Source organism: Nomascus leucogenys, chromosome 21, assembly GCF_006542625.1.
Source record: "Nomascus leucogenys isolate Asia chromosome 21, Asia_NLE_v1, whole genome shotgun sequence".
NCBI lineage: Eukaryota > Metazoa > Chordata > Mammalia > Primates > Hylobatidae > Nomascus > Nomascus leucogenys.
In genome coordinates, this window is record NC_044401.1 from 19,939,159 (window position 1) to 19,953,115 (window position 13,957).

At 36.0% G+C, this 13,957-nt stretch overlaps 1 protein-coding gene across 1 annotated transcript in view; it reads left to right on the plus strand.

Moving 5' to 3' along the window:
• IMPG2 (interphotoreceptor matrix proteoglycan 2) overlaps positions 1-13,957 on the plus strand; it is a 104,058-nt gene that overhangs the window by 31,131 nt on the left and 58,970 nt on the right. Inside the window, exon 5 of the mRNA XM_030801988.1 lies at positions 13,531-13,580. Coding sequence (XP_030657848.1) covers positions 13,531-13,580 — 50 coding nt within the window. The remainder of the gene's footprint in view (positions 1-13,530; positions 13,581-13,957) is intronic.

The window sequence follows — 13,957 nt, forward strand, 5'->3', positions numbered from 1 at the left end:
TCTTCACCACAGAGAGGCAGAGCTCAGAGAGATTCCTTGTGATTGCCATTGCAACAGACAGTGGATCTGTAAATCTATAGTTGTAATGATAGAACTAGAAGGAACCTTAGAGGTCACCTCATCCAACTTTCACAGTCTATTGGCTCGATTAACTTCTCTAAGCTCTCTTTAAGTTCATTGTGCCCGAAGCTATATCAATCATTTCTTCACAAATCTGTTTCTTTCTATGTTCCTCTCATCAGTGAATGAATGGCATTATCATCCTTCTAGTTGCCCATATTCTTTTCTCTTGTTTTCTCCCTTCCTTCTCCTATTTTCTAATTATCTCTTGATTCCATCCATTTCTCTCTGACCCCACAGTCCCTATACTAATTCATATAATCAACACTTATTTCCTGGTACAAAGGCTTGCCAAGAGGTCTCTCTACTTCCCTCTGAGCCCTCCTCTCCACCCTGGCCAGAAATCTTCAAAAGAATAAATTTGATCATGTGCCTCTCCTCTGTAAGGCAATTTAATATTTCCTCATTGCTTTTAAGATCAAAATTAACATGACCCGCAAGGCTCTTCACAGTTAGGCCTGTGCCCAGCCTCATCTGTCTCAGTTTCCTTCTCAAACTCTATGGTTCAGCCATAGTTTTTTAGAGTACTCTTGAGCCATTATGTTTCCATATTTGTTGCCTGACTAACATTATCAAACATGTAATAGCATTTTAACATTTATCGATTGCTTACAGTATATTAGATATTTTACATGTATTAATTTATTTAATCCTCTGAGTTTAGCCCTCTAAATTATGTACTTTTACTATCTTTATTTGATAGATGAAGAAACAGTATTAGAATTTAAATAACTCAAGGTAATCCAGCTTATTTGATTCTTAAGCATCTGATTTTTAACCTGTATTAATACTGCCTTTTACTGTGTAAAATATGTCACTTCACTTAATTATTACAATAACAACAACCAAAAACCTAAGTTAGTAATACTCTTACAGGAATCCAAAATATGAATAAAATCAGTAATTGCACAAAATACCTAAAGCCTGACTCTTGAAAAACCTACCATGTAGCCTTTAACAGGCTTCTGTAGGATCCTGACGAATGAATAAAAAAAGTATCTTACTCATTTTTGTAACCCTAATAGGTAACATTCTTGAGGAAATGAACTGTGTTTTAGGATTTGTTGTAAGCTCCACATTAACTAGCACCAAGCATGTATGTAGGATAATCTTAATATGTACAGTTTACATTGCTTTGGTTGACTTTGTTTAACCAATCAGACCAATATCAAAACATACTTGTGTTCGTAGTGTAGCATATGTGCACACACACCCATACATAGAGAGAGGGAAGAGAAATCAATTCAAAAGGATGACTTAAAAAATTTAGCTTTTATTTTAGATATAAAGGATACATGTGTAGGATTGTTACATGGGTATCTTGGACCCAGGTAGTGCATAGTACCCAATATGTAGTTTTTCAACCCACACCCACCCACCCTCTAGTAGTCCACAGTGTCTATTTTCCCTATGTTTATATCCATATATGCTCAATGTTTACCTCTCACTTACAATTGAAAACATGCAGTATTTGGCTTTCTCTTCCTACATTAATTCACTTAGGATTATGGCCTCCAATTCCATCCAAGTTGCTGCAAAGGACATGAGTTCATTCTTTTTCCTCGCTGCATAGTATTCCATGGTGTATATGTACCATACTTTCTTTATCCAATCCACCATTGATGGGCACCTCAATTGATTCCATGTTTTTGCTATTATGAATAGCTAATGATGAACATATGAGTGCATGTGGCTTTTTGATATAATGATATGGGATTGCTGGTTTGAATGGTAGCTCTGTTTTAAGTTCTTTGATAAATCTCCAAACTGCTTTCACAGTGGCTGAACTAATTTACATTCCTACTAATAGTACATAAGCATTTCTTTTTCTCTGCAACCTCATCAACGTCTGTTATTTTCTGACTTTTTAGTAGCCATTCTGATGGGTGTGAGATGGTATTTCATTGTAGTTTTGATTTGCATTTCCCTGAGTGTTACTGATGCTGAGCATTTTTTCATATATTGACCTCATGTATGTTTTCTTTTGAGAAGTGTCTGTTCCTTTGCCTACTTTTTAATGGGGTTATTTGCTTTTTGCTTGTTGAATTGTTTAAATTCCCTATAGATTCTGGATGTTAGACATTTGTCAGATGCCTAGCTTGTGAATATTTTCTCCCATTCTGTAGGTTGTCTGTTTAGTATGTTGATAGTTTATTTTTCTGTGTAAAAGCTCTTTAGCTTAATGAAGTCCCACTTGTCAATTTTTGTTTTTGTTGCAATTGCTTTTGGGGGCTTGGCCATAAATTATTTGCCAAGGCCAATGTTGAAAAAGATATTTTCTAAGTTTTCTTCTAGAATTTTTATAGTTTGAGGTCTTACATTTAAATATTTAATCAATTTTTAGTTAATTTTGGTATATGATAAAAGGTAGGCTTCCAGTATTTTTATTCTACATATGGCTACCCAGTTATCCCAGCAGCATTTATTGAATGGGGAGTCCTTTCCTCCTTGTTCATTTTTGTCAGTCTTGTTGAAGATCAGATGGTTGTAGATGTGAAGCTTTATTTCTGAGTTTTCTATCCTGTTCCATTGGTCTATTTACTGTTTTTGTACCAGTACCATTCTGTTTTGGTTACTGTAGCTTTATAGTATGGTTGGAAGTTGGATAGTGTGATGCCTCTGGCTTTGTTCTTTTTGCTTAGGATTACTTTGGCTATTCAGGCTCTTTTTTGGTTCCACATGAATTTTAAAGTAGCTTTTTCTAATTCTGTGAAGAATGATATTGCTAGTTTGATAGGAATAGCATTGAATCTGTAAATTGCCTTGGGCCGTATGGCCATTTTAATGATATTGATTCTTCCAATCCATGAGCATGAGACTTTTTTGATTGATTCAGCTTTGGGTGTGGCCAAGGTTGCCACAATGTAAATTTTGCAAAGGCTATGTTTCCATATTAATTAATCATGATTACAAGCTAAGTACATTTTGTTCCAATAGATTCTGTGTTACTATACCCTGACAGCAACACAATATTCCTGAAAACCTAACTTCAGACCTTACTGGATTTCATCATTCAAAGAGGAAAAATGTAGATCTGTGCTTTTTTCCTGCTAACAGATTTATTTCTTGCATGATGTATCAGCTAATAAATACCTGATCACAGTGCACCTCATTCACAACTACTAGGCGGTGATTAGAGAAGGAGGGGAAATGAATGAAAGTCTGTTAATTGGTTAAAGCAGAATGGGTTTTCTCTGGAGCTGCCCCAAATTGATCATCTCATTCATTTCCTTGGGTTCTCCTGCCTGCTGATTCAAACTGTCCCGTCTTTCTGTGCATCAGCTGGAAACAAACACCTTCATTCTCTCCTTCACCATCCCAACTCCCAAGAGGAATTTTTACAAAGAAAGATAGAATGATTCTGCCCATGTGAAGAAAAAGTTTTTCATCATAAGAACTAGCCTATAATGCAGCACATGCCATCAGAAGCTAGACTGGTAATGCAATGCACATGTAATGTGAGTACATATATCTACAGATGTTGAGGCAGTATAATTTCCAAGCATTCAAAGTACTGATATGCACTTGAATGTTAAAACATCATAAAGATGCCAAGGGGAAGAGAGATGAGACTTTTTCTTCATTATCTTGTCATAGAATTAGGCTGGTAGACTTCATGGTAGACCACTATAAGAGGTAGACCATAATTTATTTTTCTGGATTGGATATTGAAGCATGCCATTTCACTCTAAATCTGGGCCTAACAACTAAAAATACTAACATATCAGCAGTTACTTGGAATATTGTGAAAAGCTTCTTACTCACAAGAATGGATAATGATGTTTGCCCTTTTAAATGTTTTAGAATAACCATACTCAATAATCACCTAATTAGTTATTTTAATTAAAATTAAAAATATTAGCTAATACTAATGTATTAGTTATAGGCCAGACATTGTTCTAGGTACTTTATTACTTGTATTAATTTACTTAATCCTCTATAAACAATATAATGAGGTAGGTATTAATATTATACTTCTCTTAAAGAGAAGGAAATTAAGGTATAGAGAGTTTAAGGGACTTGTCCAAGGTCACAAAGCCAGTGTTCAACCCCTATGCTATAATGAATATGTATTTAAATTATTAGAATATTTTACATCATTCAGAGATTAAAAAATCGGTTTTCTTTGTTGTGCATATATGTGTGTGAATGAGAAAGACAAACATGAAGAATGAAAAAAAGTATTTAAGTGGTTTCTATAATTTACATACTAAAAGCCCAGACTTCATCACTACACCATGTATCCATGTTACAAAATGGCCCTTGTACCCCCTAAATCTATCAAAATTTATAAAAATTTAAAATTAAAAATGATATAATGAACTTTTGTATAGATATTTGTACCAGTTTTAAAATTGTATCTGCTGAAATTCAAAGGAGCTAACTTCAAATGAATAAAGATTTAGAAAGTAACTACTTTATATTAGACAGACTTCTCCATGATAATGTTTCTCAAACCATCAGTTGTCAGCATATTGAATACGTACCTTGTGGCCTGGCTGTGAGTCCATGCAATGAGGCAGTATATGAGAGAGACAGAGCTGTAGACAGGAGAGAAATTGAAATTTTAGTGTTTGTCTTATCAACAACTTGTGCTAAATCTTGGTTGTTTCACTTTATATAAAAGTATCTGTTTCTCAGGCTTTAGGAAAGCATCAAATGATCAAGAATAGGATTTCTAGAAAAGCAGGAAGTCTATGTCTTTCTGTGTCTGTAGCACATTCAGTGAGAGTAGGGGCAGAATGTACTGATCCCTGTGTGTCCTTCTGTCAGGGATGTGGCCTAGTGCAGGGTTATCCTTTTGGTGCACACTGGCAGTACTCTTGGGGCAAAGATGGACCAGTAGACGGATAGTGGTGATACTCCCTGACCTCTTATGAGATGACATATCCCCAACCCTACCATCATCCCTTACACATCTGCATTTATAGGCATATAGAGCTTTACATTTTAACAAGATTTTTTTACATTTAATTGTCACAATTACCCTATGAAATTTTTACAGGATGAAAAATTCTCTATGAAATTCTCTGACATTCACAAAACTTAATGAGACTTGTTTACAATTCCAGTCATTAAGTGACAGAAAAATGGAACTATCAAATTAGTTAACAGTCTCTGGGACATTCTAGCAATGTCAGCAAAAGGAAAGTTAACTAATTTGATGGTTGTGGTTTATTAGAAAGCAAGAATTCAGTAATGGTTCTATGTTTTTTTACAGTTTTGTTTCGTTAAAAAAAGGTTAAGTTATGAAATATCTCAGACATAGAGACAAATATTAAGCCTACTCTGACTCTGGCCCTCTCAAACTTGTGCTGCAGGAGATGATGGTAACTACAGTAAGCAGATGGCATTGGAAGTGCCTTGGAATCCTGTGTGCACAGCTAGGACAAGGAATATCACTTCTTTTAGAAACTGTTAGGCGCAGATTTTGAGTCTGTCCTAAATATACATGAATTTGTTTGTTTAATGCCTACTAAGGATATTTATGCATTCTCCTTTTGCCATTCAAATGATTTTGTTTTTTTTTGTTCATATTGATAAATAGATCTTGATTTAGTTTCTTGAATTGAATATTAGAATTTGTTTACCCATAAAAATATTGATTCATTGGATTCATTAAAACAATGAGTCTCTTTTACTGGAAAGTTCTCTACTCTCTGGGAAGGCTTACTAAGAATAGCACTGGACTGGGCATCAAGAGGCCTTTTCTTTTTGCCTCTACCTGGCTACTTTGATTTTGGATAAATGACTCAAACAATCTGATGCAATGTTATTTATCTATAAACTGAGAAGATGGAAGACAACTCATATTTATGATGACATCTCTATGTGAATGTCAAGTAGACATTTCAAACTCAACACATCCACAACTGAACTCCTGGTTCTCCCATGTCCCCAACCCAATTAACTCTGCATTTCTATTGGTGACAACTTTATCATGTCTGTCATGCAGACCAAAACTTTGTGATCATGCTTTATATTTCCATTTCTCCCACACCTCACATCCAATCCATCAAGAATTTCTGTTGCCTGTAGATTCAAAATATATCTCAAATCTGATCACTTTTCACCATCTTCACTGCCACCAACCTGGTATGAGCCACCAGCATCTTTTATTTTTATAATAGCTTCTTAACATATCTAACCCTTTCCCAACTACAGTACATTTTCAACACAGCAGCCAGAGTTATTTTTTATTTTTCTTATTAGTGTATGTATTTGTCAGCTAAGGGGATTTTAACATTTGCTTAGAACAGTGTTTATCAAACTTTTCTCCCAAAGTCCTCAATGGCAGAAAATATGGGCAGTATAGCTCAGAGTCTTTTTGTTTTGTTTTTGCAAATCCAAACATCCTTTTCTTTTCTTAAGACTTCATGCACTCTTTTGTATTTTGCTATGTAGTATATCAGTATATATAAATTTTATATAAATTGATTTATTTCCTCAAATATCACACAAAATGGAAGCTTTAGAAATGGAGCCAAGTCTACTCTATGGCTTCTGGCAATCTACTGTATATTCTGCATATATGTACCATGTTGGAAAGAGTCTTAGAACAAACAAACTTATAGGGTTTATTCAAAAAGTTTCTATGAAAATAAAACACCTTCATCGTATAGTTAGTTCTACTATAACGTGATATATTATTTGCTAAAAATTGTTGAAAATCATGCGATAAAAACTACAGGGGCAATGGGAATAATAAAGTTAGGGGCACAATACCCAAAAACTTTGTCAACAATACATTTTTTAAAAAAAGGAACCTAGTGGCTGGTGTGGTGGCTCACGCCTGTAACCCCAGCACTTTGGCAGGCTGAGGCAGGCAGATTACTTGAGATCAGGAGTTCAAGACCAGCCCGGCCAACATGGTGAAATCCGTCTCTACAAAAATACAAAAAAACTTAGCCAGGCATGGTGGCGTGCACCTGTAATGCTGACTGCTCGGGAGGCTAAGGCAGGAGAATAGCTTGAACTTGAGAGGTGGAGGTTGCAGCGAGCCAAGATTGTGCCACTGTACTCCAGCCTGGGCAACGACAGAGTGAGACTCCATCTCAAAAACAAACAAACAAAAAGTAACCTAATAAAAATGGTGGCACAGTTTACATGTCCCATGTGGTTGAGAAATACACAAATACCATAATAAATATGTCACTTAACCTTGATGGATTTCTGACATTTGTTCGTAAAATTGGATACTGGAAAGATTGTAGCTTATAAATTATTGTAAAGTGATGGAAGGAGAGTTATGTGAAGAAGGACGGAAAGTTGCAACACCATATGAGGGTAGGTGTGGTTCATAACTCATGGGTGAACTGAAGTAGCTGGAAGATGTCTGAAGTGTTGGGCATGAGAGTGCTTGGTGTATTGCTATGTGGCCTCTCTTCATCTTGGTGGTTTTGTTTATTCATCTAGCGTTTCTCATAATGAAATTGGGTACAGGTAAAGAAGAAATCTGCATTATGCTCAACTGTTTCTTAATATATTAATCATGTTGAAACAAATTTACAAATAAATAGCATAGCAGAACTAACTGTATGTATCATGTATCTCTATTGATAAGTCACTGCCTGTACTAGGTATAATAGAGGATACAAGATATTCACTATTCTTAGAAAATAAGGCATATAAAGAAATAACAATACATATGAACTAAAATACAAGTGAATTTTGAAAATGTAAAAATTTGTATTCTGCCTGAAACTAGGGCAGATGAGGTTGAAGTGGGGTGGAGACTGCCGACTGTGGGAGATGCTGAAGGGGGTGACATGGGGCTAGCTCACACTGGGATTGATACCATTGGAGTGGCCTAAGAATTTACTCAGCCTACCTTTCTCCAGTTGAATATTACAGTCATCCATTAAAACCCTTATTTGCCCACGATTTCCATGGACCACAAAGCCAAATACATATTTTTTTCAGCAAATATTTTATTCTCTTTGGAATGACATGTGTCACTACTCCATTAACTCCTGTTTCCACTATTCAAATTTATTTTTATAAATTTTTTTGAGATTATTTTTGTATTCTCTGTGTAAGGAGATTCTTGTATTAGTTTTCTACTGCTGCTTTAACTAATTAGTCTTGACCTTGGCAGCTTAAAACAACATGGATTATCTTATAGTTCTGTAGTTCAGAGGCTTCCTTTGGGTCTCAAAGTATCAGCAGGGCTGTGTTCGTTTTTAGAAGCTGTAGGGGAGAATCTGTTTTCTTGCCTTTTCTAGCTTCTACAGACCACCCACATTTCTTGGCTCATGGCCCACTTCCATCTTCAAAGCCAGCAATGGCCGGTGGAGTCTCTCTCACATTCCATCACTCTGACTTGCTTCTGTCTCTCTCTTCCACATGAAAGGGTCCCTGTGATTACATGAAGCCTACTGGATAACCCAGGATACTCTGCCTATTTTAAGATCTGCCGATTAGCAAGCTTAATTCTACTTGCAACCTTAATTCCCCTCTCTGGGGATTAAGATATGGACCTCTTTGGGAGGCTAGTATTCTGCCAATCACAATTCTCTGTAATTTAAATTGCAGACCTCTATGCAAACTCTAATACATCTGCTAATGTATGTCTTGCACCAAATACTCTGCTATATCCTATTTTAAACATCTCCTGCTATCAGTTGCCAACTCTTAAAAAGAACATTTTCTGCCTGTATTCAGGACCTTACATTCTGTCTTTCCTCTTAGAAACTTCTGCCTGTCATTATTTCTCTCTTTCTCCTGAGTCTCCAACTTCCTTCTTTACTAACTCTTTCCCATTAGTATTTAAACATGCTGAAGTCCCTCTCATGTTACCTATTTTTAAAACAGCCCGCATTTATCTCCATTATAGCCAGACATCTTGAAAGAATGTCCACTTAGCTCCAATCACTCCTTAAACTCCTGCCATCTGGTTTTACGGTTACATCCCCAATAACGAGTGCAAGGTTCATCCTAGGATATGTGCTTACTAAATATTTGTTAAATTAATAACAGAATTTCTGCCTAATCACCCGAGTCTATTATCAGGTCTCTGGTGATATTCTCAGTGTAAGGACTGCTCTTTGGGATTATGTGTGTGTGTCTCAATTAATTTACATTTGAAGTTGAGAATTGTAGTTGAGAATACCCATCATGGATCACAAAGCCAAATATATATATATATATATATATATATATATATATAATTTTTTTTTTTTTTTTGCAACAGAGTCTCGCTCTGTCACTCAGCCTGGAGTGCAGTGACCCAATCTCAGCCCACTGCAACCTCCACCTCCTAGGTTCAAGTGATTCTTCTGCCTCAGCCTCCCGAGTAGCTGGGATTACAGGCGTGTGCCACCATGCCCAGCTAGCCTCCCAAAGTGCTGGGATTACAGGCATGAGCCACTGCGCCTGGCCTATATATATATATAGATCGATTGATCTATCTATCTATCTATCTATCTATCTAGATATATCTATCTATCTATCTATATATATAGATATATATATTTTCAGCAAATGTTCTATTCTGTTTGGGATGACATATGTCATTGTCCCATTAACCCGTTTTATATTTGTTTAGTATTTCATACTTTTTCTGATGCTTCTGCATATAATATTTTATTTAATTTTTGTCAACACCTTCTTGAAATAGGCAGACATGGAGGTGTTCTTGTTTTAAAGGTTAAGTTCTCGAGGCCCAGAGCCACTAAGGTATTTCCCTAAATCATACACAAAGTTAATGATACATCTAGGACTAGCACTCAGGTTTCTTAACTCCTTTCTTTGAGTTCTTTTGCTGTCACATGTGATTATAGTAACATATTTGAGAGCAAAGCAAAGTATAGAAGATATCAAGGGGAGTAGGAATCTGCATATGAACCTGAGCTTGGCTTGTTTTACAATGTCTTTAAATGTATGTTCTATATAGCTGTGAGCATCTTTTTACACGATCCCACCTGAATTCCATTGACATGATTAGGTAGTCATGGTGAAAAATGAATAATGTGCTGGATGAACTGAGGAAAGGAGATAGTAAGGGGTTGTATGTTATTAGTATTAAGCTAAAGATCTTAGCTGAACAGCTTCAACTTTGTGGTTTGACTTAGAAATGAAGTAGTATTTCTCTTTCCAAACTCAATACACCTCTGTGTTCTAGTGCTGTTGTGAGTGACATTCTAAAGGATCTCTGCAGGAGGAATACTTAATGAAAACATGTGAAAGGATTCTTGTTAAGGTTTCTTTACTGTCTCTTGAAAGGAGAGTGGGTGGTTGAGGGATTAAGAGTTGGACTGTAGGCAAATGATTTAAATTACTGAGAGTTTCCTACTTATCACTATTAAAATAATGTTATTTTGAATTCGGCAAGGTGAAATCTAGTTCAACTGAAGTAAACTTCTCCATTCTGAATGCTTGCTCAGTTAGAGAATTAGCTTAAATTTGATTTGATGTCGGAGACAATTTAACTCACCCCAGGTGAAGTCCGGTTTCTCTGCTACCTCATCCCAACATCCTATTCTAGTTGCTGTGTTGTGCTTTCATACCTTTGCCTTATTGTGACCCTTATATCTGGTTGCTCTCCATAGAGCAACTCTAACCAGGTTCCCCTTCCTCCTTCTGGGAACTTATACACTGATTTTTAGGTCATTTAGTTTTTATAGGCCAACATCATGAAGGCCAAGTGAAACCCTTCTAAAGAGTAGGAATCACATAAGGGCCATGTTGTGAAGCAGTGATTTGAGGTGAGTAAGAATGAGGTTTCTGGCATCCAGTGGGCCTATTTTACATCACAGCTCCTCCATTGGCTTAGCTGTGTGACCCTGAGCAAATTCTTAACCTCTTCTAGCATTAGTTTCCTCATCAGTCTAAATGGGATCATAGGATCTCCTTCTTAAGGTGGTTGCCAGAATTAAGTTAGTTAACCTAAATAAAGCACTTAGCAGTGTATGACACATGATGAGGGCTCAGTAAATTTAGTTGTAATTATTCTTGCTATTATTATTCAAAGAGAACTGGATACAGTTAGGAATTTTTGTGTGAGCCTGGGAAAGTTGCTTTACCTGTTTGGACCTTATTTCTTTCATCTATGAAATGAAGGTACTGAGAAGGGGTACTGTCATGTGGACAATTGATGGACCCTATTCAGGCCTGATTATGTTAATGTTTCTTCTGAATGCATCTGAATCCCATTTTTTTCAGCTCCATCTTCTGTAACCCAAGAAGCCTCTTAATGCTTCCTCATCACTCATGCTGTCCTTTGCTCATCAAAATAACTTGTCCAGATGTCATATCCCTTTAGGTTCTTCTAGATTAGTAAGCGATTTTATGCAAATGTGCTCTAAATAAACAATACTGATGAGTTTTGTGTAATAGTTTAACATCTTACTTTTTTAGATAGAATTTTTAAAACCAGAAGGATCTTTATGGTGAAGTTTTTTTTTTTTTTTTTTTTTAACTTACGTTTCTCAAATTTTCTACCAAAGCCTGGGCATTTAGAAAACATGCCCCTAATTGACCCTCCCATACCAGCTCCAATCATAAAATGTCTTTGAATTATCATATTTTATCTTCATATTCATTTAAACTTTATATTCTATTCCATAATATAGCTATGTTTGTTATAATATTAAAACATTTTAAATTATACATCAGTTCTTATTTAACTCCTAACCTGTTTAAGCTTCTAGTAAAACTGATGCCCCAAAATGTGTGCCATGTTTATCTCGAGGCTTTGAGTACCTCTGTAATCTAATTTAGAGCAGTAGGGTGATCTAAAGGTGTGTGGCTCTGAAGATGTGACTTACTGGGCACATCACAGACCTGGGCACGTCTATGAGGGAGATATTTTTGACTGTTGATCAAATTACTTTAGGAAGTTGACTTAGTAGCATTGAAGAGAGTTTTTATTTATTTATTTATTTAGAGGCAGAGTCTTCCTCTGTCACCCAGGCTGGAGTGCAGTGGCACAATCTTGGCTTACTGCAACCTCTGCCTCCTGGGTTCAAGTGATTCTCATACCTCAGCCTCCTGAGTAGCTGGGATTACAGGCATGTGCCACCAGGCCTGACTAGTTTTTGTATTTTTAGTAGAGACGGGGTTTCACCATGTTGCCCAGGCTGGTCTCGAACTGCTGGCCTCAAGTGATCAACCTGCCTGGACCTCCCAAAGAGCTAGGATTACAGGCATGAGCCACCGCGCCCGACTTGAAGAGAGTTTTTAATTGCTATGAGTTGAAAACAGACAATCACCACTGATCCAATATCTTTGGAAAAGGTTAAGGGAATAGCCCTTTTCCTCTTAGGACATGTGTACAAACTTGAAAATTCTAAAAAGTTCCCAAATTACTGTAATTTAACTTTTATACCTTTGGGATATGTGAAAATATGGACTTGTGGAAACCTATTTTCTTTCCTTTAGGAGGAGAGGCTTTCTTAGATGATCTTCTGATCTCTTCTTATCTTTGTTTGCAGTTGCAGAGTGGCATGGTAAAACAACAGCTAGGAGACCTGATACCTGTTAGCAATGGGGCCTACAGCAAATAATTTCTCTAAGCCTGACTTTTTTTATATAAATAGGTTTTACGATTTCAATGATCTCTCAAATGAGATCAGGTGTGTGGTTTTATGTTCCTTCTAGCAGCCACTACTTTCTTGTCTATACTACTTGTCTCATCTGTAATTATTGATTTAGTGTGTATAATTTCTATAAGACCGTAACCTTCATATACAATGGGTGTTTTGCTCACAATTATATGCCAGATACCTTCTACATTGCCTGGCACATAGTATTCATTTATCCCCAAAATATATTTTTAATGCCTACTAAATGGCAGGTACTGTTTTAGACACTGGATAATACAGCAGGAATATATTAGTCAAAGTCTCCAATCTCATGCGGTTTAGATTCTTAATACATTCCTGTTCAATAGAACATCTGTGGTGATGGAAATGTTCTTTACCATCTTGTCCAGTATGATGGCCATTAACCACATGCAGCTATTAAGCACTTGAAATGTGGCAGGTGTAAATGAGGAACTAAGTTTTTAACTTGGTTTAATTTTAATTAATTTAAATTGCTACGCATGTCCAGTGGCTACCATTTTGGGCAATATTGTGCTAGAGGACTAAGGCATTAGAGACAGAGATAAATAAGAAGATAAATAAAATTTCACATAGTGATAAGAACTGAGAAGAGAGAAAACAGGATGATGAGAAGATAACTAGGGAAGAATTCTAGGTAGGGTGATTCTAGTTGAGTAGGCATCAATAAATATAAAATAAATGAATTATGAAGTGTTAATTTTAAAAACTTTGCTTTTTGGTACTTTTGCTTGGGAGCCCTTAATTGGTGATCTAGTGTTTTCCTTTTTGGAAAACAACCCCCAAAATCCCAAAATAAACTCTCATGTGTCTGTCATTTTATTAACTGCAAACATTTTTCTTCTAGTCCTGAACTGTCTTCTCCAGTTCCTGTTGGTGATACTTCAACATTGGGAGGTATACTTTTGTGTCTTTATTCACTTTTCTTTTAAAATTATTTATGGTTTGAGACAGTCTCATAAACATGAACATTTTTTGCAGCTGACTTTTTAAAAATATCAGATTTCTCTCTTTTAATATGTTTTTCAAGAGTCTCAAGAAAAAGTAATTTTTAAAAATTTATTTTATGGCATTATGTTGTGGGTACCTAAAAATCCTTAAGCGTTAAGTATATAATACAAGTCAGAACACCACTTAAAACAAATGTATGAGCTAATGAATTATTTTAAGGCAAACACTCTGTAGCCACCACTAATGTGAAAACGTAGAACCATTCTAACGCCACCATTTGTCATTCGTCCTGTGAGAGTTTCCCAGAGTAAGGATTCTCTTGT